General features: G+C 53.1%; 2 protein-coding genes across 6 annotated transcripts in view; one reads left to right on the forward strand and one right to left on the reverse strand.

Moving 5' to 3' along the window:
- TBCB (tubulin folding cofactor B) overlaps positions 1 to 20,848 on the forward strand; it is a 188,056-nt gene that overhangs the window by 74,297 nt on the left and 92,911 nt on the right. For 2 of the 4 annotated variants that reach the window (XM_050769307.1, XM_050769306.1), the window contains exon 1: positions 5,431 to 5,434. The exons of the other annotated variants lie outside the window; for them this stretch is intronic. The gene's annotated coding sequence lies outside the window, so the exon portion shown is untranslated. Of the gene's footprint in view, positions 1 to 5,430; positions 5,435 to 20,848 lie in introns of those variants that run through there. 4 annotated transcript variants of the gene reach the window in all.
- Positions 229 to 19,157, reverse strand: CLIP3 (CAP-Gly domain containing linker protein 3). Of its 2 annotated transcripts, none has more exons than XM_050769050.1 (14): positions 18,991 to 19,157; positions 18,460 to 18,683; positions 13,404 to 13,543; positions 13,224 to 13,317; positions 12,859 to 13,020; positions 12,419 to 12,537; positions 10,653 to 10,889; positions 5,623 to 5,758; positions 5,350 to 5,478; positions 3,392 to 3,535; positions 3,199 to 3,322; positions 2,965 to 3,029; positions 2,489 to 2,561; positions 229 to 1,780 (listed from the first exon to the last, which is right to left on the reverse strand). In XM_050769050.1, the coding sequence occupies exons 2-14, from the start codon at positions 18,623 to 18,625 to the stop codon at positions 1,726 to 1,728; spliced, it is 1,644 nt and encodes a 547-aa protein (XP_050625007.1). In that variant the 5' UTR covers positions 18,626 to 18,683; positions 18,991 to 19,157; the 3' UTR covers positions 229 to 1,725. The 2 variants fall into 2 exon arrangements, with proteins under 2 accessions (XP_050625007.1, XP_050625008.1); XM_050769051.1 differs by having other exon boundaries at positions 18,460 to 18,781; positions 18,991 to 19,147.

Below are 20,848 nucleotides of genomic sequence, written 5' to 3' on the forward strand. Positions count from 1 at the left end.
GGCCAATCAGAACTTAAGAACCGAACCGGGCCATCGGCCGAGTGGACCCGGATGGGCGGGACGGGGGCTGCAGCCGTGACAGCCGCGGGAAGATACGAGAGGCTGCTAGAAGGACTTCCCGCGGCCAGCGCCAGCCGGTGCCCACACCGCAGGGAGGCGAGACTGAAGGAAGCACTTCCTTTCCCGTCTTCTCCCAACAAGGGAAACCCCCAATGACTGACACAGAGAGGCCATAGAAACGTCTTTATTGAAGAGGACAGGAGTCATGCTGAGTTTGGGGACATGCAGTGAAGGGGCAGTCGTGAGCTGTCCTTGGTGGTTGGGGCCCCAGGTCTGCCCTGGACTCCCTGGGCCTTCAGGTTCTCCCTCGGGCTGTTGGTCGGGCCCAGGTGCTGTGGGGTCCTTTGAGGCCAGTGACTAGAACGTAGGTTGAAATCGGGGTTCCAGGATTTGGGATCCCCTCAGGGCCTTGGGGCCTTCCATTTACTAGAGATGGAGGCTTTAGGATTTGGGGTCCCCTTAGGGCTGGGGATCTTGGAATTTGGTGTCTTGAAATCCGTGGACTCAGGGCATTGAAATTCTCCAGTTTCCAGGGATGGGAATTCCTGTGTGGGGTTTCCTGGTGCCTGTCAATAGGGCTTGAGGTGCCTGGGAGCCTGGAATGCATATCCTGACTGCAGTCTCCTCCATACCAGGCACAGCGACCTCATGATTGGGTTTCCTGGTGGCTTGGGATTGGATTTTCAAATTTGGGATTCCCTGGGGATTTGGGGATTCCATGATTCGGTGGTCCTAGGAGTTAGGGCATTGGGGTCTTCTAGGGGCTGTAGGACTTGAGGGCACAGGGGAGTTTGGGATGTGTGTACTCTAGGGTTTGGGATCCCCAGAGTCCTAGAATGGGGCCTCCAAATTTTGGGGTTCCCCAAAGGGGGAAGTCGTTAGTTAAAAAATAGATAATTTTCTGGGAGCCTGGCCAGCACAGGAGCTGTGGGCCATGTGGGGTGGGCTTCGTACAAGGCACTGGGGGTTTCTTGAGGGTGCAGAGGGTAGGAAGACTTGGGGGTCCTGTAATTAGCACTTCCAGGACTGTTTTGGTGTCTGTAAATTAGGGGTGACAGTGGGCTGGTTATGGTGGGTTTCTCTTGAGGGGTAAGAACAAGGGTCTTTGTTAATGAAGGCAGTCTCTGATTGAGGGGTTGGAGTGTAAGGGCTTCAGGGTGACCATGGGGTCACGACATCTTGAGGGGACTGATGTTAAATGGGGAACAATGACATGAACGTCTGTTACTCTTTTGCTTTGGGGGTGTGACCTATGTTTATTTCAAGAGGACTTAGTGGGGAGTGTTTGTTAATGGGGAAGTTTCTGATCCAGGGTTGGGTGATTCAAGAATGTTCTGTTGTAATGCGTTATGTGGAGAGGGTCACCATCATTAGGGGTGATGTGGAAATCTGTTAATCTGGGAATCTGCTCTGCGGGGTTGGGGATAGGGACTAGCCTGAAGGTGCTACTCAGGGAATCTCTTTCTGGGTGAAATGGGGTCTGTATTTGGGGGTTATTATGGGGCTATCTGTTAATAATGGGGCCTCAATGATCGAGGGCTGGCTAACAGGGGTCTCTACTCTGGATGTGTTACTGGGAATCTCTATCTCAGGGTGACTCAGGGCTCTTCGGGTGTCAGGAGATGCTAGTGGGGACTCTGTCTCTTTGTCAGGTGTCCAGGGCCTCTAAGACTGCATCTCTGCCCTCAGCATCCAGGGGAACCAGCAGCAGAACAGCAACCTGGAAAGGAGAATCACAGGGTCACACCCTTAGGCAGGCAGCGGGGACATCTGCACCCATCACCCCCAGCCTTTCCCCCAGTGTTTGCTATCAGGACTTTCTGGATTTTGCCTGTACCTCTCTGGCTATGGTTTGTTTGTTTGTTTGTTTGTTTGTTTGTTTGTTTTCTGAGACAGAGTCTCCCTGTCACCCAGGCTGGAGTGCTGTGGCATGATCTCGGCTCACTGCAACCTCTGCCTCCCAGGTTCAGGCAATTCTCCTGCCTCAGCCTCCCGAGTAGCTGGGAGTACAGGTGTGCACCATCGTGTCCGGCTAATTTTTGTGTTTTTGGTAGAGACGGGGTTTTACCATGTTGACCAGGCTGGTCTTGAACTCCTGACCTCAGGTGATCCAGCTGCCTCAGCCTCCCAAAGTGCTGGGATTACAGGCGTGAGCCACCCCGCCTGGTCTGTAGCTGTTATTCTGAGGCTCGTGTGGAGGGAAGGGTGTTCTGCTTCCTTTACTGCCCCCCCCGAAAGTGGAAGTCACTAGAATTCAGTGCGGGGCCCTACACCCTAAAGACTGTTTCTGGGTATGCTAACAAGTTACAAGTTTTCCTAACCTCTCTTTCCAGCCCTGACCAGAGCTCCAGATCTCTGGGTCCAACTGCCTTGTGGATCCCTCTCCCTGAATGTCGCATAGGAGAGGGGATAGGGGTTGGCCACACACCTGGAAATGGAGTTCTCTGATGCAATGTCCTTTGGGGTCCGGACTGTGGTGAAGGTGCGTTTGGGCTGCGTCACTGAAGAGGAGGTCAGGATGTCAAGTGAGGGGATGACAGACCACCTGTGTCCTCAATACTCATTCATACTCCTTCTCATTAATACCTCCCCATGTCTCCAGCCCCTACCTGGATCTCACATTCCCAATACCCATCTGGGCCCCTTGTCCATAATTCCCACCATGTCCCCCAGTGACTATCCCTTTCCCCAGTATCTGCTCAACCTCATGTCCCCAAAGAGCCTTGTTGCTAACTTCCTCATACCCTTCAGCACCTATCTTTTTGGGGACCTTGTCTCATCATTTTGCTGGACCCTGTATCCCCCATTAAATACCAGAGACTGTCACCAGTATATACCTGAGAACCCAGGACCCTTCCTCCCATCCCCAAACTTACACTCCCCACATATCATCTCCCAACTCACTTGTCACTTGATGCACTTTTTTGGCTCCAACACTGTCCCCAGGGGGATCAGTGGATCCGCCAATCCTGAGGAGACACAGGGATGGGGGAGAGGTCAGAGCCACAAGAGGCCAGAGTCTGACTGGGGGCTGGGGGGTGTCCACACTGTCCTGCTGGTCTGGGAGGAGGAGGCCATCTGACGGGGGATCAGGGCTCCAGGTGGTACCCTGGGTTGGGGCTAGAAGTTTAGGCTCACCTCTGAATACGGGATGCTGGTGCGAAGACCCCATGCCTCGGGGGGCAAGTGAAGTACCGGACGCCGAAGACAGAGCCATCATGCTTGCCTGTGGGCTGGTCCAGCTCAATGCCATACCAGTAACCTGCAGCACGAGGGTGTCAGGATTTCTCAAGGCCCTGCCTGGCCCCTGGCCCAGAGTCCCCATCCTCACCTGGGGCAAAGTCTGTCTTCCCATAGAAGCGCACAATTCCCTGCTTCTGGCCCGCGACGAGGACCTGGTCTCCAACCTCAGCCTTGGCCCCATCCCGCTGCTGCAAGCTGCCCAGGGATGGGGATGATGGGGTCTTCTTCTTGCCTAAGGGAAGAAGGTGCAGGAGGTGCGTAGGGGGGTGATGCCAGCTTTGGGAACCCCATGCCACCTGGAAAACCCCAAGGTAGAAACCCTGTTCTTGGTTTGAAGTGAAACTGAATGCCAGATGCCAGAGAATTAGGAAGGGGCTTTAGGCCTGAAAGGAAACCAAGTCAGAGAACCTGAAGAACCCCAAAATCCTTTCTCAAAGCTGAGGATATGTTGGATTAGGAAAAGCTGAGTCAGAAGTCAGGAACCCAGAAACTGTCCTTTTAAAATGAAGGGAGAGGCCGGGCGCAGTGACTCATGCCTGTAATCCCAGCACTTTGGGAGGCCGAGGCAGGCGGATCATGAGGTCAGGAGATCGAGACCACAGTGAAACCCCATCTCTACTAAAAATACAAAAAATTAGCCGGGCACGGTGGCAGGCGCCTGAAGTCCCAGCTACTTGGGAGGCTGAGGCAGAATGGCATGAACCTGGGAGGCGGAGCTTGCAGTGAGCCGAGATTGCGCCACCACATTCCAGCCTGGGCGACGGAGCGAGACCCCATCTCAAAAAAAAAAAAGAAAAAGAAGGGAGAATTTGGGTCTGAGAGTAAATCAGGCTGGGTGCAGTGGCGCAGGCGTGTAATCCTAGCACTTTGAGAGGCTGAGGCAGGCGGATCACTTAAGGTCAGGAGTTTGAGACCAGCCTGGCCAACATGGCAAAACCCTGTCTCTACAAAAAAAATACAAACATTAGCCGGATGTGGTGGTGGGCACCTGTAATCCCAGCTACTTGGGAGGCTGAGGCACGAGAATCGCTTAAACCCGGGAGGCAGAGGTTGCAGTGAGCCAAGATCGCGCCACCACACTCCAGCCTGGGCAACAGGGCAAGACTCTTGTCTCAAAAAAAAAAAAAGTAGGCCGGGCGCGGTGGCTCAAGCCTGTAATCCCAGCACTTTGGGAGGCCGAGACAGGCGGATCACGAGGTCAGGAGATCGAGACCATCCTGGCTAATACGGTGAAACCCCGTCTCTACTAAAAATACAAAAAAAAAACTAGCCGGGCGAGGTGGCGGGCGCCTGTGGTCCCAGCTACTCGGGAGGCTGAGGCAGGAGAATGGCGGGAACCCGGGAGGCGGAGCTTGCAGTGAGCTGAGATCCGGCCACTGCACTCCAGCCCGGCGACAGAGCAAGACTCCGTCTCAAAAAAAAAAAAAAAAAAAAGTAAATCAAATGACCAAAGCCAGTATCTCCACAGATTCTTCCCTAAAACTCGGGGAGACCTTTGGGCCTGAGAGGAAACTAAGTCACAGAGGGCAGGGAACCCACAGGTCCTTCTAAGAACTAGGGGGGGCCGGGCGCGGTGGCTCAAGCCTGTAATCCCAGCACTTTGGGAGGCCGAGGCGGGTGGATCACGAGGTCAGGAGATCAAGACTATCCTGGCTAACATGGTGAAACCCCGTCTCTACTAAAAATACAAAAAACTAGCCGGGCGTGGTGGCGGGCGCCTGTAGTCTCAGCTACTTGGGAGGCTGAGGCGGGAGAATGGCGTGAACCCGGGAGGCGGAGCTTGCAGTGAGCCGAGATCACGCCACTGCACTCCAGCCTGGGAGACACAGCGAGACTCCGTCTCAAAAAAAAAAAAAAAAAAAAAAAAAGAACTAGGGGGGACCAGTACTGAGCCAAAGGGGAAACTGAGTCACAGAAGTCAGGAACTCAGAGCTTGTCTTCCAAAACTGGAGTTTGGGCCTGAGGAGAAACTGAGTCACAGAAGCTGAGCTACTCCCACAACATCCCCAAACTGGCTCTTCCCACCGCAGGGATCCCCTCTCTGACCTTTGTGTTCCCTGCGGCCTTTGCCGGTGACACGGGAGAAGTCCATCCGGGGGGTCCGGGGCGTAGAGGTGACAGAGGAGGGGGGTGCGTCCACTGCCTTGGAGATCTTGGACACGGAGGCAAAGAGACCTACGAGTACAGAGTTCGAGCCTGGTGTTGTCCAAGCCTCTGCCCTCAGCCCCCATCCCCCATCCCCTGTTTCCCAGTCAGCAGCATCAGAACTGCTGAGTGGACCCCCGGCCGCACCCCTCTTGGGCCCCAGGTGAGACTAACCCTGCTTGGGGGGGCAGATGAAGTACCGAACGCCCCCAACGCTGCCATCATTCTTGCCCTCAGGCTCGTCCAGCTCCACGCCCACCCACTGGCCGCTGGCAAACTCCGTGGTCCCACAGAACCGCAGTGTGCCCGTCTGGGGAGAGAAGGGAGGCGATGGCTGAGGAAGGAATGCTGGGAGGCCAACGTGGAGTGCTCGCACACAGGCAGCAAGGTAGGGTGCATAAGGCCACCCTGGGCCCAAACCCCAGGTCACACATCACCATTTGCTGGCTACATGAGTTAACCTCTCTGTGCCTCAACTTCCTTTGCTGTGAAATGGGAACAAATATACTCACCTTATAGGATTGTTAAAGAGTTGCCCTGTCTCATATAGTGAATAGTGACTAGCCACATAGGACAATTTAAATTTATTTATTATTATTATTATTATTATTATTATTTCAGACGGAGTCTCGCTCTGTTGCCAGGCTGGAGTGCAGTGGCAAGACCTTGGCTCACTGCAAACTCCACTTCCTGGGTTCAAGCAATTCTCCCATCTCAGCCTCCCAAGTAGCTGGGACTACAGGTGCACGCCACCATGCCTGGCTAATTTTTGTATTTTTAGTAGAGACGGGGTTTCACCATATTGGTCAGGCTGGTCTGGAACTCCTGACCTCAGGTGATCCACCTGCCTCAGTCTCCCAAAGTGCTGGGATTACAGGCATGAGCCACTGTGCCTGGCCAACAATTTAAACTTAAACAGGCTGCGGTGGCTCATGCCTGTAATCCCAACACTGGGAGGCCAAGGCTGGAGGATTACTTGAGGCCAGGAGTTTCAGACCAGCCTGGGTGAAAATGGCGGGACCCTCTCATCTTAATCTGTTCCAAAATACAAAGGCAGCAAGACCCTATTCTCTATAAAAGAGAGAAAAAAGGTAGCCAGGTGCAGTAGTTCAAGCCTGTAGTCCCAGTTACTTGGGAGGCTGACGTGGGAGGATCACTTGAGCCCAGGAGTTCAAGGGTGCAGTGAGCTATGATTGTGCCACTGCACTTCAGCTTGGGCAACAGAGCAAGACCCTGTCTCAAAAATAAATAAATGCATACCTTAGGAACAAGACTCAGATAATTTTTTAATTTAAAAATAAATTTAGTCTGGGCGCAATGGCTCACACCTGTAATCTCAGCACTTTGGGAGGCCGATGTGCGAGGATCACCTGAGGTCAGGACTTCAAGACCAGCCTGGCCAACATGGTGAAACCCCATCTCTACTAAAAACACAAAAATTAGCTGGGCATGATGGCGCACGCCTGTAATCCCAGCTACTCGGGAGGCTGAGGCAGGAGAATTGCTTGAACCCCGGAGTGTTGCAGTGAGACCAGATAGCGCCATTGCACTCCGGCCTGGGCAACAGAGCAAGACTCTGTCTCAAGAAAAAACATAAATAAAAATAAAAATCAATAAATTTAAACTAAAAGTGCATTTCCCCAGTCACACTAGTCATATTTCAAGTGCTCAATTGTCACATGTGGCTTGTAGCTTACTTTACTGAACAGCACAGACACAGAATATTTCTACCATTACAGAAAGCTCTGTTGGACAGGGCTGTTATAGAGAAATTAAAACCCTCAGAACAGGCTTGGCATTAAGTAAAAGATCAGCAAGTATTCGTTATTGAAAAATGGGTTTTTGCTGGGCGCAGTGGCTCACGCCTGTAATCCCAGCACTTTGGGAGGCCGAGACGGGCGGATCACGAGGTCAGGAGATCGAGACCATCCTGGCTAACATGGTGAAACCCCGTCTCTACTAAAAATACAAAAAACTAGCCGGGTGCGGTGGTGGGCACCTGTAGTCCCAGCTACAAGGGAGGCTGAGGCAGGAGAATGGCGTGAACCCGGGAGGCGGAGCTTGCCGTGAGCCGAGATTGCGCCACTGCATTCCAGCCTGGGCGACAGAGCGAGACTCTGTCTCAAAAAAAAAAAAGAAAAATGGTTTTTTTCTATTTTAGAGACAGGGTCTCACCCTGTGGCCCAGGCTGGAGTGCAGTGGTGCGATTATAGCTCAGTGTAACCTCGAACTCCTGGGTTCAAGCAATCTTCCCTCCTCAGTCTCCCAAGTAGCTGGGACTACAGGTGCACACCACCAAAGCCTGGCTAATTAAAACAACAACAACAACAAAACTTTTCTAAAAAATAGAAATGGAGTATCCCACCGGGCGCGGTGGCTCACGCCTGTAATCCCAGCACTTTGGGAGACCGAGGTGGGCAGATCACGAGGTCAGGAGATCGAGACCATCCTGGCCAACACGGTGAAACCCTGTCTCTATTAAATATACAAAAAATTAGCCGGACGAGGTGGCGGGCGCCTGTAGTCCCAGCTACTCGGGAGGCTGAGGCAGGAGAATGGCGTGAACCCGGGAGGCGGAGCTTGCAGTGAGCTGAGATCGTGCCACTGCACTCCAGCCCGGGCGACAGAGCGAGACTCCGTCTCAAAAAAAAAAAAAAAGAAATGGAGTATCCCCATGTTGCCCCCCAGGTTGGTATTAAACTCCTGGCCTCAAGCAATCCTCCCCATCTTGGCCTCCCAAAGTGCTGGGATTACAGGTGTGAAGCCACTCTGCCCAGTCTGTTAGCTATTATCATGCTGTAACTTTGGTCAGGGGACTTCTTGAACCTCAGTTTCATCTGTAAAATAGAGATAGTAAGATACCTCATGGTGTGATTGTCTGATGGAAACTTTTTTTTTTTTGAGACAGGGTCTCGCTTTGTCACCCAGGCTGGGGGTGCAGTGGCATGATCTCAGCACAGTGCAGCCTCAAACTCCTGGGCACAAGCGATCCTCTCACTTCAGCCTCCTGAGTAGCTAGGACTACAGGTGTGCGCCACCATGCCTGGTTAATTTTTTCATTTTTAGTAGAGATGAGGTCTCACTATGTTGCCCAGGCTGGTCTTGAACTCCTGAGCTCAAGCGATCCTTCTGCCTCTGCCTCCCAAAGTGCTGGGACTATGGGCATGAGCCACTGCATTCGGCGGAAACATTTTTAATACATGTAAAGTTGCTTAACTGCAGTGAGCCTTTAGTGAGTGTGGTTATCATCATTATGGGAGGCTCATTCATCTCTCCATGTCTCAGTTCCTTGTCCATATCATGGGCTAATTAATTAGTGCTGATCTTAGAGGGTTGGTGGAGGGACTAGAACAGTGCCTGGCACACACAAAGAGCATTTAGTATGCACTGGACTCTGTTCTAATGGCCTTACGCATTTTAATTAATTTAAACCTCAACCAGCCCCCCAACGTGGGTACTATTATTATCTCCATTTACAGATGAAGACATTGAGGCCCAGAGAGGCAGAATCACTGGCTCCAGGTCCCACAGCTGGGAAGTTGCAAAGCTGAGATTTACCTGGGCAAGTCCCTGAGCCTGAGCCCATGACGCTGTGCTATGCTGCTTCTCTAAGGGGCAGTGATTGGTATTGCATGTCTCCAGATAAAGATTTTCACCTGTTGGAGGCTTTTATAGTCTGGCTTACAAAATGGGAAGAGTCAACCCAAACTTTCAGAATTGTGCAATGGATACAATTAGATCGTGTACATCAGAATGCTTTCTGGATGGGGCCGGGCGCAGTGGCTTATGCCTGTAATCCCAGTACTTTGGGAGCCAAGGTGGGTGGATCGCTTGAGGGCAGGAGTTTGAGACCAGCCTGGCCAACATGGCGAAACCCACTGCTACTAAAAATAAAAATAAAAAATTAGCCAGGCTTGTTGGCACACACTTGCAATCCCAGCTACTCGGGAGGCTAAGACATGAGAACGGCTTGAATCTGGGAGGCAGAGGTTGCTGTGAGCCAAGATCGCGCCACTGCACTCCAGCCTGGGTGACAGAGCGAGACCCGTCTCAAAAAAACAAAAGCAAAAATCAAACTCCTTCCGGTAGCCTACAGGTCTGCTGTGACCCAGCCTTGCTGACCTCTCCACCTCCCCCCGCTTCCCATAACTCCCTCATCACACTGCCCCTTCCTGCCTCTGTGTCTCCATACCTACTGTATCCTCTGCTTCCTTACCTTTGCAGAGGAAGCTCTTTCCTGTCTTAGTTTGGACATTACCTCCTTAGAGAAGCCTTCTCAGAACACCCCAGCTAAAACCACCCCAGCATTCAGCCAGGGACAATTTACTAAATCCAAACATGTAATGGTGTTCACAGCCCTTGTTGCTACCAGAACTTTATTTATTTATTTATTTTCAGTAGAGGCGGGATCTCGCTATGTTGCCCAGGCTGGTCTCTAACAACTCCTGGCCTCAAGTGATCCTCCCACCTCAGCCTCCCAAAATGCCGGGGTTACAGGTGTGAACCACCATGCCCAACCCAGAAATTATCTCAACCATAGGTTTACTTTCTTGACTGTCTCCGCTTCATTACAAGTGGAGCTCCATGAGAGCAGGGCAGGGGCAGACACAGCCCTCCCTCCCTAAGGACAGACTGGGGTCCCGTATGGAGCCTGAGGGACACCAGGAAATGAAGTTGGAGTCCCTGGATAAATGAAGATTCTCTCTGCCCTCTGGGCTGTGATACCCGCTCCCCCTAGCTGAGACTCCTTTCTCCCTTTTTTTCCCTGGCTTGCTCCTCCACATCTGCAATTTGGGTGCATTCCCCATCACACTCCAATCACTCTGGCCTGGACTTTCCTAGCCAGACTTGCCTCTGAGAGCGAAGGGGCCTGATCGAGGACCACAAGACCCAGGGGGAGCCACAGGTGCACAGAGCTGCGCAGATCACTCTGCTCACCCCTCCCCATGGCAGCCATGACCGCTCTCGGCCGTCACTGTCAGATGATGAGTTGTTTCCCCCCCAGGATGGAGAGCTCAGCACAAGGTGAGGCTCAAAGGAGACACCACGGAACAACTGAGACGAAATCAAATACTGGGTGGATAGTTAGGACAGCAAGCAGACAAAGGGGACGGACTGCACTCTGCCCAAGGATACAGTTCCAAGGGATTAAGGGGCTAAGTCCCACCCCACCCACCACGCCAACACACACCCCAGCCCCTGACCTTCTGGCCATCCAGCAGCACGCGGTCTCCCAGGCGCAAGCCCAGTGCGCTAAGCATGAGATTGCCTGGGACGTTGTCATAGTTGGGTAGCGTGACCTTGGGGAGGGCGCAAGATAGTGGCACCGCCTCTTCCAGAAGCGTCCGCAGCTCCTTGGCCACCAGCGCCGCCTCTGCCTTGTCCAGGGACATGTCCATAGGATCTGGGACCACCTCCGCCGGCACCTGTCCTTTTCGATTCTGGGGGCCAATGGGAAGAGGGGGCGGGGACTCAGTGGCAGAGGCCACACCCCCATGGAGGCCCTGACCCTAGAGACCACCAGTCTGGGTGATGCAGGGTTAGGACTAGGTCATACCCTGGGCCAACCTGGGAATAAGAAGGGGCAGGGCAAGCCGGGTAACATGGCTCACGCCCATAATCCCAGTACATTGTGAGTCCGAGGCAGGCAGATCGCTTGAGGTCAGGAGTTCAAGACCAGCCTGGTCAACATGGTGAAACCTTGTCTCTACCAAAAATACAAAAATTAGCCGGGTGTGGTGGCGTGTGCCTGTAATCCCAGCTACTCAGGAGGCTGAGGCAGGAGAATCCCTTGAACCTGGGAAGCAGAGGTTGCAGTGAGCTGAGATCATGCTACTGCACTCCAGCCTGGGTGATAGAGCGAGACTCCATCTCAAAAAAAAAAAAAAAAAAAAAGAAGGGGCAGGGCAGAAAGGTGCAGACCACATCCCCAGGGAAACCCACCCCTGAGACCCAGGGCTGGGGGTGTGTCAAGTAATTGAGGGTGGGCCTGGGGGTGTAGGCAGTAGGGATGAGGGCCACACTTCAGTGCTGCAGGTTACGCCCCCAGGGAAGCAATCTCTGGAGACCCCAAGCCTGTAATGAGGACATGTGGGAGATGAACATTAAGAATGGGTTCCTGTAGGCCGGGTGCAGTGGCTCATGCCTGTAATCCTAGCACTCTGTGAGGCCGAGGTAGGCAGATCACCTGAGGTCAGGAGTTCGAAACCAGCCTGACCAACATGGTGAAATTCCATCTCTACCAAAAATACAAAAATTAGCCAGGTGTGGTGGCGCGTGCCTATAATTCCACCTACTCAGGAGGCTGAGGCAGGAGAATCGTTTGAACCTGGTAGGCAGAGGTTGCAGTGAGCTGAGATTGCACCACTGCACTCCCACCTGGATGACAGAGCCGGGCTCCATCTCAAAAAAAAAAAAAAAAAAAAAAAAAAAGAGAGAGAGAGAGTGAGAGTGGGCTCCTGTGGTATATAGTCAGGAGTCGAACTCTGGGCCAGTGGGGAATGGGGAGAGGCAGGGTCTCAGGGGCACAGGCCATGTTCCCCCAAGATACTAGTGCCTGGACAGCTGCAGAGTAATTAGCATTGTGGATGGAGCCTGGTAATGCATGGGTTGGAAATCAAAGATCATATTGAGGGCTTAGGAGGGGACCAACCCTCTCATTCACAGAGGGCCTAGCCTTACTTTCCTCATGTCCTTGAAATGCTGTTATGCACTGCCACGGGGTAGGCTGGATGACCCTGGGCAGATCCCTTAATCTCTGCCTCAGTTTCCCCATTGTAAAACAAGGCTTATAATAGACTTCACCTGACATGTAATGAACACTAGGCAAATTTCAGCTGTTACTGCATTTGCTGAATGTACAGACATTTGTAGTATCTGGGAAGTCACGGGAAACGCAGAGACCTGCTGGAGGGAAGTGGGGGAGGACGGGAGCAGGAGGGTAACGGGTTCTGGGCAAGGGTGGCAGTACCCTCAGTGCAGGGTTGGCGCCGTGCTCCAGCAAACATTTGGCGGCGCCCAGGCACAGGCTGGAAGCAGCGATGTGCAGGGCTGAGCCGTGGTTGAAGTCACTGCACGTGGAGTTCACCACTGGAAGTGGGCAAGAGGAGGGGTTCCGGGTGAGCACCTGTGGGACCCCAGCCCTCCTCCTACCTCGGGGCTCATTTCTTGATTTGCAGGTCCCAGAGCCTCCGACGCAGAGCCCCGCCCCCACCTCGGAGCCCCACTCTCCCTTCGCGGCCCCGCCCCTCCCTAGAGTGGTAGTCCACTGAGCCCCCTCTCCCACGCCTCCAGCCTCCCGCTGTCTCCTCAGATCGCCATCCTCCTTTCCCTCGCAGCCTGGCCCTCACCTGGGTCTCTGCATCCCTCACCCAGGTCCTTGCCCCTCCCAGCCAGGGCTCTCCTCCTCACCTCGTGGCCGCGCGCCCTTCAGCAGCACACGCACGAGGTCCGGCACATCAAAATAGGCCGCGTAGTGAAGCGCGTTCATGTTGGTCCAGCGGCTGCGCAGGGTCACATCTGCGCCCAGCGCCAGCAGCTGCTGCGAGAGGCGCACGGCTGCCGCGGGGTCCCCTGCGCGATAGGCGGGATCAGCTTGGAACCCCCATTCCAGAGCATGGGCCCAGTGTACGGGGAGGGCCCTGCGCCTCAGGGACTATACTTTGGGATCTGAGGCTTCGGGTTCCAGATGGGGCCTGAGTTCTGGGTGGTTTTGAGCGTGTTGGGTCTGGGGGCCTAGGCTTTGGGGCTCATGACTTGGGGGTGGGGGCCCTCACCGACTCCGTGGGCCCCAGCCTTGCACGCATAGTGGAGCAGTGTCATGTCGGTCAGCCCGTCACGATCGTTCACATGGCAGCCTCGGCGCAGAATCTGTGAGTACCAGGGGAGCAGGGAGGGTCACCCACACATGTGGGGAACCGCATCCCCTCTCTCCCTGGTTTCCCCAGTGTTCTTACCTCATTGCCGATGACATCTATCTTGTGCTGGACTTGGGGCACCCACTGGCGCACAATGGCAAACAGCTCGGGGATGGTGGTCTGGGGGTCAAACAGGATCTCCTGGCACGCCGGGTCATTGGGATCGAAGAAGGTGAAAGCTGGGGTGGCAAGAGGTCCAAGGTCACCCCACGCAACTGACCCCCTCCTTCCAGCCTCAGTAGGGGAGCTTTGCCTCTTAGAGCCTCTAATGCGGGATCTCAAGCTGGTGGCACATGGGCCACAGTCAACCCACAGGCATTTTCTGTGTGGCCAGCATGAGGTTTCAAACTCAGGTGGGTTCACATAAAAATCTTGATGCCCAGTGTGTCTTGAAAAATTGGAAGATCAGGCAATTCCCATATAGCAGAAACTCCACCCCCTGAAACAAAAGCCGGACAGAGTGCAGTACCTTGGAGTCTGCATGTCCAGGGGGACTGCTACTGACCTCACCCACTGTTGCCCTGTGAGAGTATGAGTGAAGTTTGGCTGAATCCCCAGAGCAAAAATAAATAAAGCCAGAAGTCCTGGTTTTTAATAAAACTCTCCCGATTGTTTCAAATACCATGTAGCCCACATAAAATGTATCCATGACTGGGCATAGTGACTCACATCTGTAATCCCAATGCTTTGGGAGGCCGAGGCAGGAGGATTGCTCGAGCCCATAAGTTTGAGACCAGCCTGGGCAACATAGCAAGACCTCTGTCTTTATAAAAAGTTTTAAAATTAGCCATGTGTGGTGGTGTGCATTGGAGCTACTCAAGGAGATTGAGACAGGAGGATTGCTTGAGTCCAGGAGTTCAAGGCTGCAGTGAGCCATGATCGTGCCACTGCACGCCAGCCTAGGCAACAGAGCAAGACCCTGTCTCTAGAAATATAAAAAATAAAAATAGAGGCTGGGCGCGGTGGCTCACGCCTGTAATCCCAGCACTTTGGGAGGCGAAGGCAGGCGGATCACCTGAGGTCAGGAGTTCGGGACCAGCCTGGTCCAACATGGTGAAACCCTGACTCTACCAAAAATACAAAAATTAGCCAGGCATGGTAGTGGGCGCCTGTAATCCCAGCTACTCAGGAGGCTGAGGCAGGAGATCCGGCCACTGCACTCCAGCCTGGGCGACAGAGCGAGACTCCTTCTCAAAAATAAATAAATAAATAAATAAAATAAAAATAAAATAAAATGTATCTATGAGCAGGAATCAACCTGTGGCCAGCAAGGGTGGTGCCCAGAGGCACTTCTGTCTCCTCCCACTCAACTCTAAGGAGTACTGCTCTCTGTGACGTCAGCATCCAGCACAGGGCCCTGGCACGTGGCAGGAACTCAGTGCGTGGTGAATGAACGAGTACATGAATGATCAGATTATACACAGCCCAGGGAAGCGCCACATAGAAGGTGTCTCCAGGAATCAGTTGGCATGCTTCTTTTAGAACTGCAGTCACATCATAGCCCTGCTTGGCTTAGAACCCTCCTCCAGCTCCCATCCCATCCAGAGAACAGACCAAAGTCTTCCCCATGGCCCTCAGGGCTCTGCACATCCAGCCCCTCAGTTCTCAGCCCTCTCCCCTCACTTATTCCCCTTCCCTCATTTCCCACACTGGGCTCCCTCTGTCCCTCCCACGTGCCAAGCAAATTCCTGTCTCAGGGTCTTGGCACTTGCTGTTTTTCTCACTCGGAATAGACTTCCCACACATCTTCTCAAAGCTTTATAGATCTTTGCTCAAATGTCATCTCCTCAGAGAGGCCTCCCCAAACCACACTGTCTAAATCGGCACCCGCCCTTCTCCATCTCCTACTCTTTCTTTTCTTTTTTTTTTTAAGAGATAGGGTCTTAGCTGGGCATGGTGGCTCATGCCTGTAATCCCAGCACTTTGGAAGGCCAAGGCGGGCAGATCACGAGGTCAGCAGTTTGAGACCAGCCAGACCAACATGGTGAAACTCCATCTCTACTAAAAATATAAAAATTAGCTGGGCGTGGTGGTGGGCACTGATAATCCCAGCTACTCAGGAGGCTGAGGCAGCAGAATCACTTGAACCAGGAAGGCAGAGGTTGCAGTGAGCCAAGATTGTGCCATTGCACTCCAGCCTGGAGTCCGTCTCAAAAAAAAAAAAAAAAAAAAAAAAAAGATAGGTTCTTGTTGGAATGCAATGGTGTGATCATAGCTTGCTACAGCCTTGAACTCCTGGGTTCAAGTGATCCTCCTGCCTCAGCCTCCCTGGTAGCTGGGACTACAGTACATACGACCATGCCCGCTATTTTTTTTTTTTTTTTGTAGTAACAGGGTCTTGCTATGTTGCCTAGGCTGGTCTCAAACTCCTGGGCTCAAGCGATCCTCCCACCTTGGCTTCCCAAAGCACTGAAATTACTGGTGTGAGCCACCATGCCCAGCCCTTTATTTATTTATTTATTTATTTATTTATTTATTTATGTATTTATATCATAGCTCATATCACTACTTAACATGTTTACTCCTTCTCTTTCTCCCTCCTCCATTTCCTTTCTTCTTCCCTCACTAGGATCTAAATGCTACGATTCCATTCTGCCCCATTCACTCCTTTATCCCTAAGGCCAGGCACAGCACATGGCACACAGTAAGTGCTCAGTCAATCTCTGTTGAATTAATGTACAGATTTAACAGATATACTTGGATTTCCTCTTGGAGTCCACCTTAGCCTTTTCCCTGTCCTTGACCACATTTCCAGATTCCTTCACATTCTGGGACAAAACCCTCTCCCGCTCTGCAAGCGAGACTGCTTGGAGGGCTCAGCCTATACCCTCCGACCTCCCACTGAGTCACAGACCCCAGCCACCTCCAGCCGCATTTCCAAAGGAGATTTTCCAGTTTTCTGAAGTACAGCCCGCCCCCGGCAACACCTCAGGCCCCAGATAACTTTCTTTTTCTTTTTTCTTTTTTTTGAGACAGGGTCTCACTGTGTCACCCAAGCTAGAGTGCTGTGGTGCAATCCTAGCTTGCTGCAGCATCGAATTCTCAGGCTCAAGTGATCCCCCCACCTCAGCCTCTGGAGTAGCTGGGACTACAGGTACTCACCATGCCTGGTTAATTTCTAAATTTTCTGTAGAGATGGGGTCTTGCTCCATTGCCCAGGCTGATCTTGAACTCCTGGCCTCAAGCGATCCTCCCACCTCGGCCTCCCAGAGTGCTAGGATTATAAGCCAGAACCACCGTGCCTGACCAACTTTCTTATTTTTCTTAGACTGAAGTCAACTTGTAGTCTCCCTGATCCACCTCTAGTGGGTGACATGTCCATGGATGCCATCTCTCCTGCTCTATCCTGGCAACGCTAACTCTCTGAACCTGGTTTCTGAACCTCACAGCTGCTGGGGATTCCCAGCCTGCATATCTTCCAAATTCCCCTTCTACATTCAACTCTGGCTGCGCTCCATCCCCTTCTACCCAGTACCCAGAGGGAGCTTTCAAACTATAAATCAGACCTGCCACTCCTCTGCTTTTAAACACCCTCACCTTGCTACTCTTCTCCCCCATCCCACTTAGAATATAACCAAAGTCCTCACTGTAGCCTTGAAAGCCTTTCCAGATCTGACCTATGCCAACCTCTCACCTCAACCTTGATCATTCCCTGAATGCAGCTCCAGGATCTTTCTGTTCCAAGTTCAATTCTGCCTCAGGGCCTTTGCACTTGCTGCTCTCTGCCTGGAACACTCTTTTTCCAGCTCTCTTCTGGCTGATTCCTCCCCATGCTCCGGGTCCCAAACTAAATGTCACCTACTCAGAAAGACCAGCCCTGACTACCCCTGCAGGTAGCTGCCCCCTAGTCATGATCATATCCCCACCTTTCCTTCCCTCCCTCCCTCCCTCCCTCTCTCCCTCCCTCCCTTCCTTCCTTCCTTCCTTTCTTTCTTTTTTTGATAGTCTCACTCTGTCACCCAGGCTGGAGTGTAGTGGCTCGATCTTGGCTCACTGCAACCTCTGCCTCCCAGGTTCAAGTGATTCTATGGCCTCGGCCTCACGAGTGGCTGGGATTATAGACGTACGCCACTATGCCCAGCTAATTTTTGTATTTTTAGTAGAGATGGGGTTTTACTATGTTGGCCAGGCTGGTCTCAAACTCCTGACCTCAGGTGATCCACTGCCCTCGGCCTCCCAAAATACTGAGATTACAGGCGTGAACCACCACACCTGGCCCACCTTTTCTTTCTTTCATAGCACTCACTCCAATCTGAATTTATCTGATTTCTGATTTATTTATCTGTTCACTTATTTAGTCTCTCCTTCTCTCCTGCAAGGGAGGATCATTCCTGGATCACTTGGGATTAAATCTCCAGCACCCAGCATAAGGCTTGTCACAGAGTAGCAGCACTCGATAAATATCGCTTGGTCAATGATTAGACACTTTCAGTTTCTCCAAGAGGCCCTCCTCTCAGCTCCATACCCTCCTACCTCAGATCCTTTACCCAGCAGTTACCTCTCCTGGGACCCCTTTCCCCTGACCCCTCTCTTAGTTAACCCCAACTCACCCTCCAGTCTTCTCAAATATAACCTCCTCAGGGAAACCATGTCTTAAAAAACTCTTGCAGCAGCTTGTTTTTGGTAAATACAATTTTCATAATGTCTTGTAATTACATATTTATATTACATTATATTTTTCTTTCTTGCATATAAACCTAAATGTGAACTAAATTACATTATGGTTTAATACCTATTTGTGTGGCTGTTACTGAGGCCTGTGAGTTGTCTCAGGGTAAAGACTGGTTCTCTCTTGCCCCCTGCTGTGGCCCCAGCCCCTAGCATAGAGCCAGGTCCACAGACGCTTTCAATAAATGATTGTTGAAAGACTAAATGATGGAATGATGTGTCATGAATCAACGACTAGGAGTATTACAATTCCATTCTTCAATGGGTGAATGAGTGAATGAACGAGGGGTGCTCTGCAGCCAAGATTCCTCTGGACCACCTTCAAATTCCCCAGAAATTCTCCCACCATCACCACCAGCAGAGCACAGCCCACCCTTCCCAGCCACCCAACGCTCCAGGCTAGATTCCAGGGTGGGGACAGTGTTACCGTAGTCCTTAGGGAGGGGGGCAGGTGCCGAGGGGTGCACAACAGGCTTCTGTCGGCGCTCCTGGGTGGGGCTGGGGGCCTCGGGGACGGGCTCATCCTCCTCCTCCTCTTCTTCCTCCTCTCCTCGGGGCGGCGGGGCCATCGGGGCAGGATCTGTCTTAGTCATGGTCCTTGGTGGCCCTCGGGGGGCAGGTGCAGAGTTGGGGGCAGCTTTCAGGCAAATCCTGGAGGCAGAGGTCAGCTGGAGAGGGTGCCCCGCAGGCTCCAGGGTCCAAGCCCCTAGGAGCTTCCAGGGCCCCGAGTGGCCTCCGTGCAACTGGATCTTGGGCAACCATAGGGACCCCCGTTACCCACAGAGGGCCCCGGTGTGTGCGCCCAGCGCCTGCCACCTCCCCCAGGCCCAGCCCCCCATTCTTCTCCTCCCGCGTCAGGCCCCTCAGTCTCAGCCGCCCCCTCCCCGGTTTGTTTATCTCGGGATGCAGGATGCTTCGCCCCTCCCCTTCTCCGCGGGCCGCCCCCTCCCCATCTTACCTCGGGCGGACAGCGCTGGGGACCAAAGTGGAGACTGGGGAGACTGTGGGAGCAATGGGGTGTCGGTGTCAGGGGACGTGATGGGGCAGGCGAGGGAGACAGAGAGAAGGGGACGAGGCCCAGGCGCCGACGGGGGGTGGGGGCGGAGAGGGAGGGGCACGACTGCGCATGCGCTTGCTGCCCCCTTACCGGCGAGGGGAGGAGGGACCAGGAGGAGGGATCGGGAGGCGCTCGCATTGATGGAGGGGCCAGAGGCGGCGACGCAAAGGGGAGAGCCTCTGAGTACAGGGAGAGGAAGAGATGGCTACGGAAAGGAGCGAGATAAGCAGATACAAGGGCGAAAGAGAGGGCTGAGAGAGCGGGTACAGATCTTACCCATCCCCTTCCGCCACGCCTGCAAACCAGGCCGGTGAGGGCAGTGGTCTCCCGGCGTGGTGACAACGGATGTTCTCTCTCTCTAGGACCCTAGACCGGACCCCTTCTCCAAGCTCACCATTCATAATGGGTGCCTCAGAGAAGTGATTTTCTAGAGACTCCTATCATGATCATCTCATCCTTACCATTTTAATGCAAGGCTCACACACTGGGGCCCACAGAGGTTAAGCCGCTTGCCCAAAAGTACATGAGTAGGTGATGGAGCGAACATTTGAAACCAGACAGTCTGTAAAGTCTGTTTTTTATTTTTATTTTTTCCTAGAGAGGGTCTCACTCTGTCACCCAGGCTACAGTGCAGTGTTGCAATTTTGGCTCACTGCAGCGTCAAACTCCTGGGCTCAAGCCATTCTCCCACCTCAACCTCCTGAGTAGCTGAGACCACAGGTGCATGCCACCACTTCTGGATAATTTTTTAAAGAGACAGGGCCTTAGGCCGGGCGCGGTGGCTCAAGCCTGTAATCCCAGCACTTTGGGAGGCCGAGACGGGCGGATCACGAGGTCAGGAGATCGAGACCATCCTGGCGAACACGGTGAAACCCCGTCTCTACTAAAAAATACAAAAAAATAGCCGGGCGAGGCGGCGGGCGCCTGTAGTCCCAGCTACTCGGGAGGCTGAGGCAGGAGAATGGCGTAAACCCGGGAGGCGGAGCTTGCAGTGAGCTGAGATCCGGCCACTGCACTCCAGCCTGGGCGACAGAGCCAGACGCCGTCTCAAAAAAAAAAAAAAAAAAAAAAAAAAAAAGAGAGAGACAGGGCCTTGCCATGTTGCCCAGGCTGGTCTTGAACTCCTGACCTCAAGGGATCCTCCTGCCCCAACCACCCAAAGTGCTGCGATTACAGGCATGAGTCACCGTGCCCAGCTTTCTTAATCACCATGCTACATGCCGATCAACCCCTCCAACTCTCTCGGAACCTGTATCTACCCTACGGAGGCCTCCTGAAGCCAGCCCAGGGTCCTGGCTCCATTGTCAAGGCTTGGTTTCCCACCTGGAGCTGTAGCCTGCTCTGCCTCAAATCATCCCAGCCTGGATGGGGCTGGGTGACAGCCTGGAATACCTCATCCTTCTAATGCACAGGCCCAGTAGCTCCATCTCCAAAAGATTTCCAGAATCTCACTCTCCCCACCACTACCTTGGGCCCTCACCCTGGTCCATCCTTCATCATCTGCCACCGACACTATGGCAGCAATCTCTTACCTGCTGTCCCCGTCCTCCTCCAACATGCAGCCACAGTGACCCATGAAGACCTGTCGTTTTGGAGCCCTCCTTCCCTCAGAGGGATCTGCCTGCTGCACCTCACTCCAGGTAGAAGCCAAGGCTCTCAGCCACAGCCCACAAGGCCCTATATAAACCCGCCCTATCATCTCTGCACTCACCTCCTCTCACCCTCTTTTGTTCACTCCACCCCAGCCACAGTGGCCTCC

Source organism: Macaca thibetana, chromosome 19, assembly GCF_024542745.1.
Source record: "Macaca thibetana thibetana isolate TM-01 chromosome 19, ASM2454274v1, whole genome shotgun sequence".
NCBI lineage: Eukaryota > Metazoa > Chordata > Mammalia > Primates > Cercopithecidae > Macaca > Macaca thibetana.

What these genes read in the sequence shown, in the direction of transcription:
- CLIP3 (XM_050769050.1), bottom strand. Translation starts at nt 18,625, where the DNA reads ATGACTAAGACAGATCCTGCCCCGATGGCCCCGCCGCCCCGAGGAGAG. An exon ending in GGCTGGGGCCCACGGAGTCG is followed by an intron (nt 13,021 to 13,223) that starts GTGAGGGCCCCC and finishes CCTATCGCGCAG; the next exon opens with GGGACCCCGCGGCAGCCGTG. An exon ending in AAAAGTGCATCAAGTGACAA is followed by an intron (nt 2,562 to 2,964) that starts GTGAGTTGGGAG and finishes CCTCCTCTTCAG; the next exon opens with TGACGCAGCCCAAACGCACC.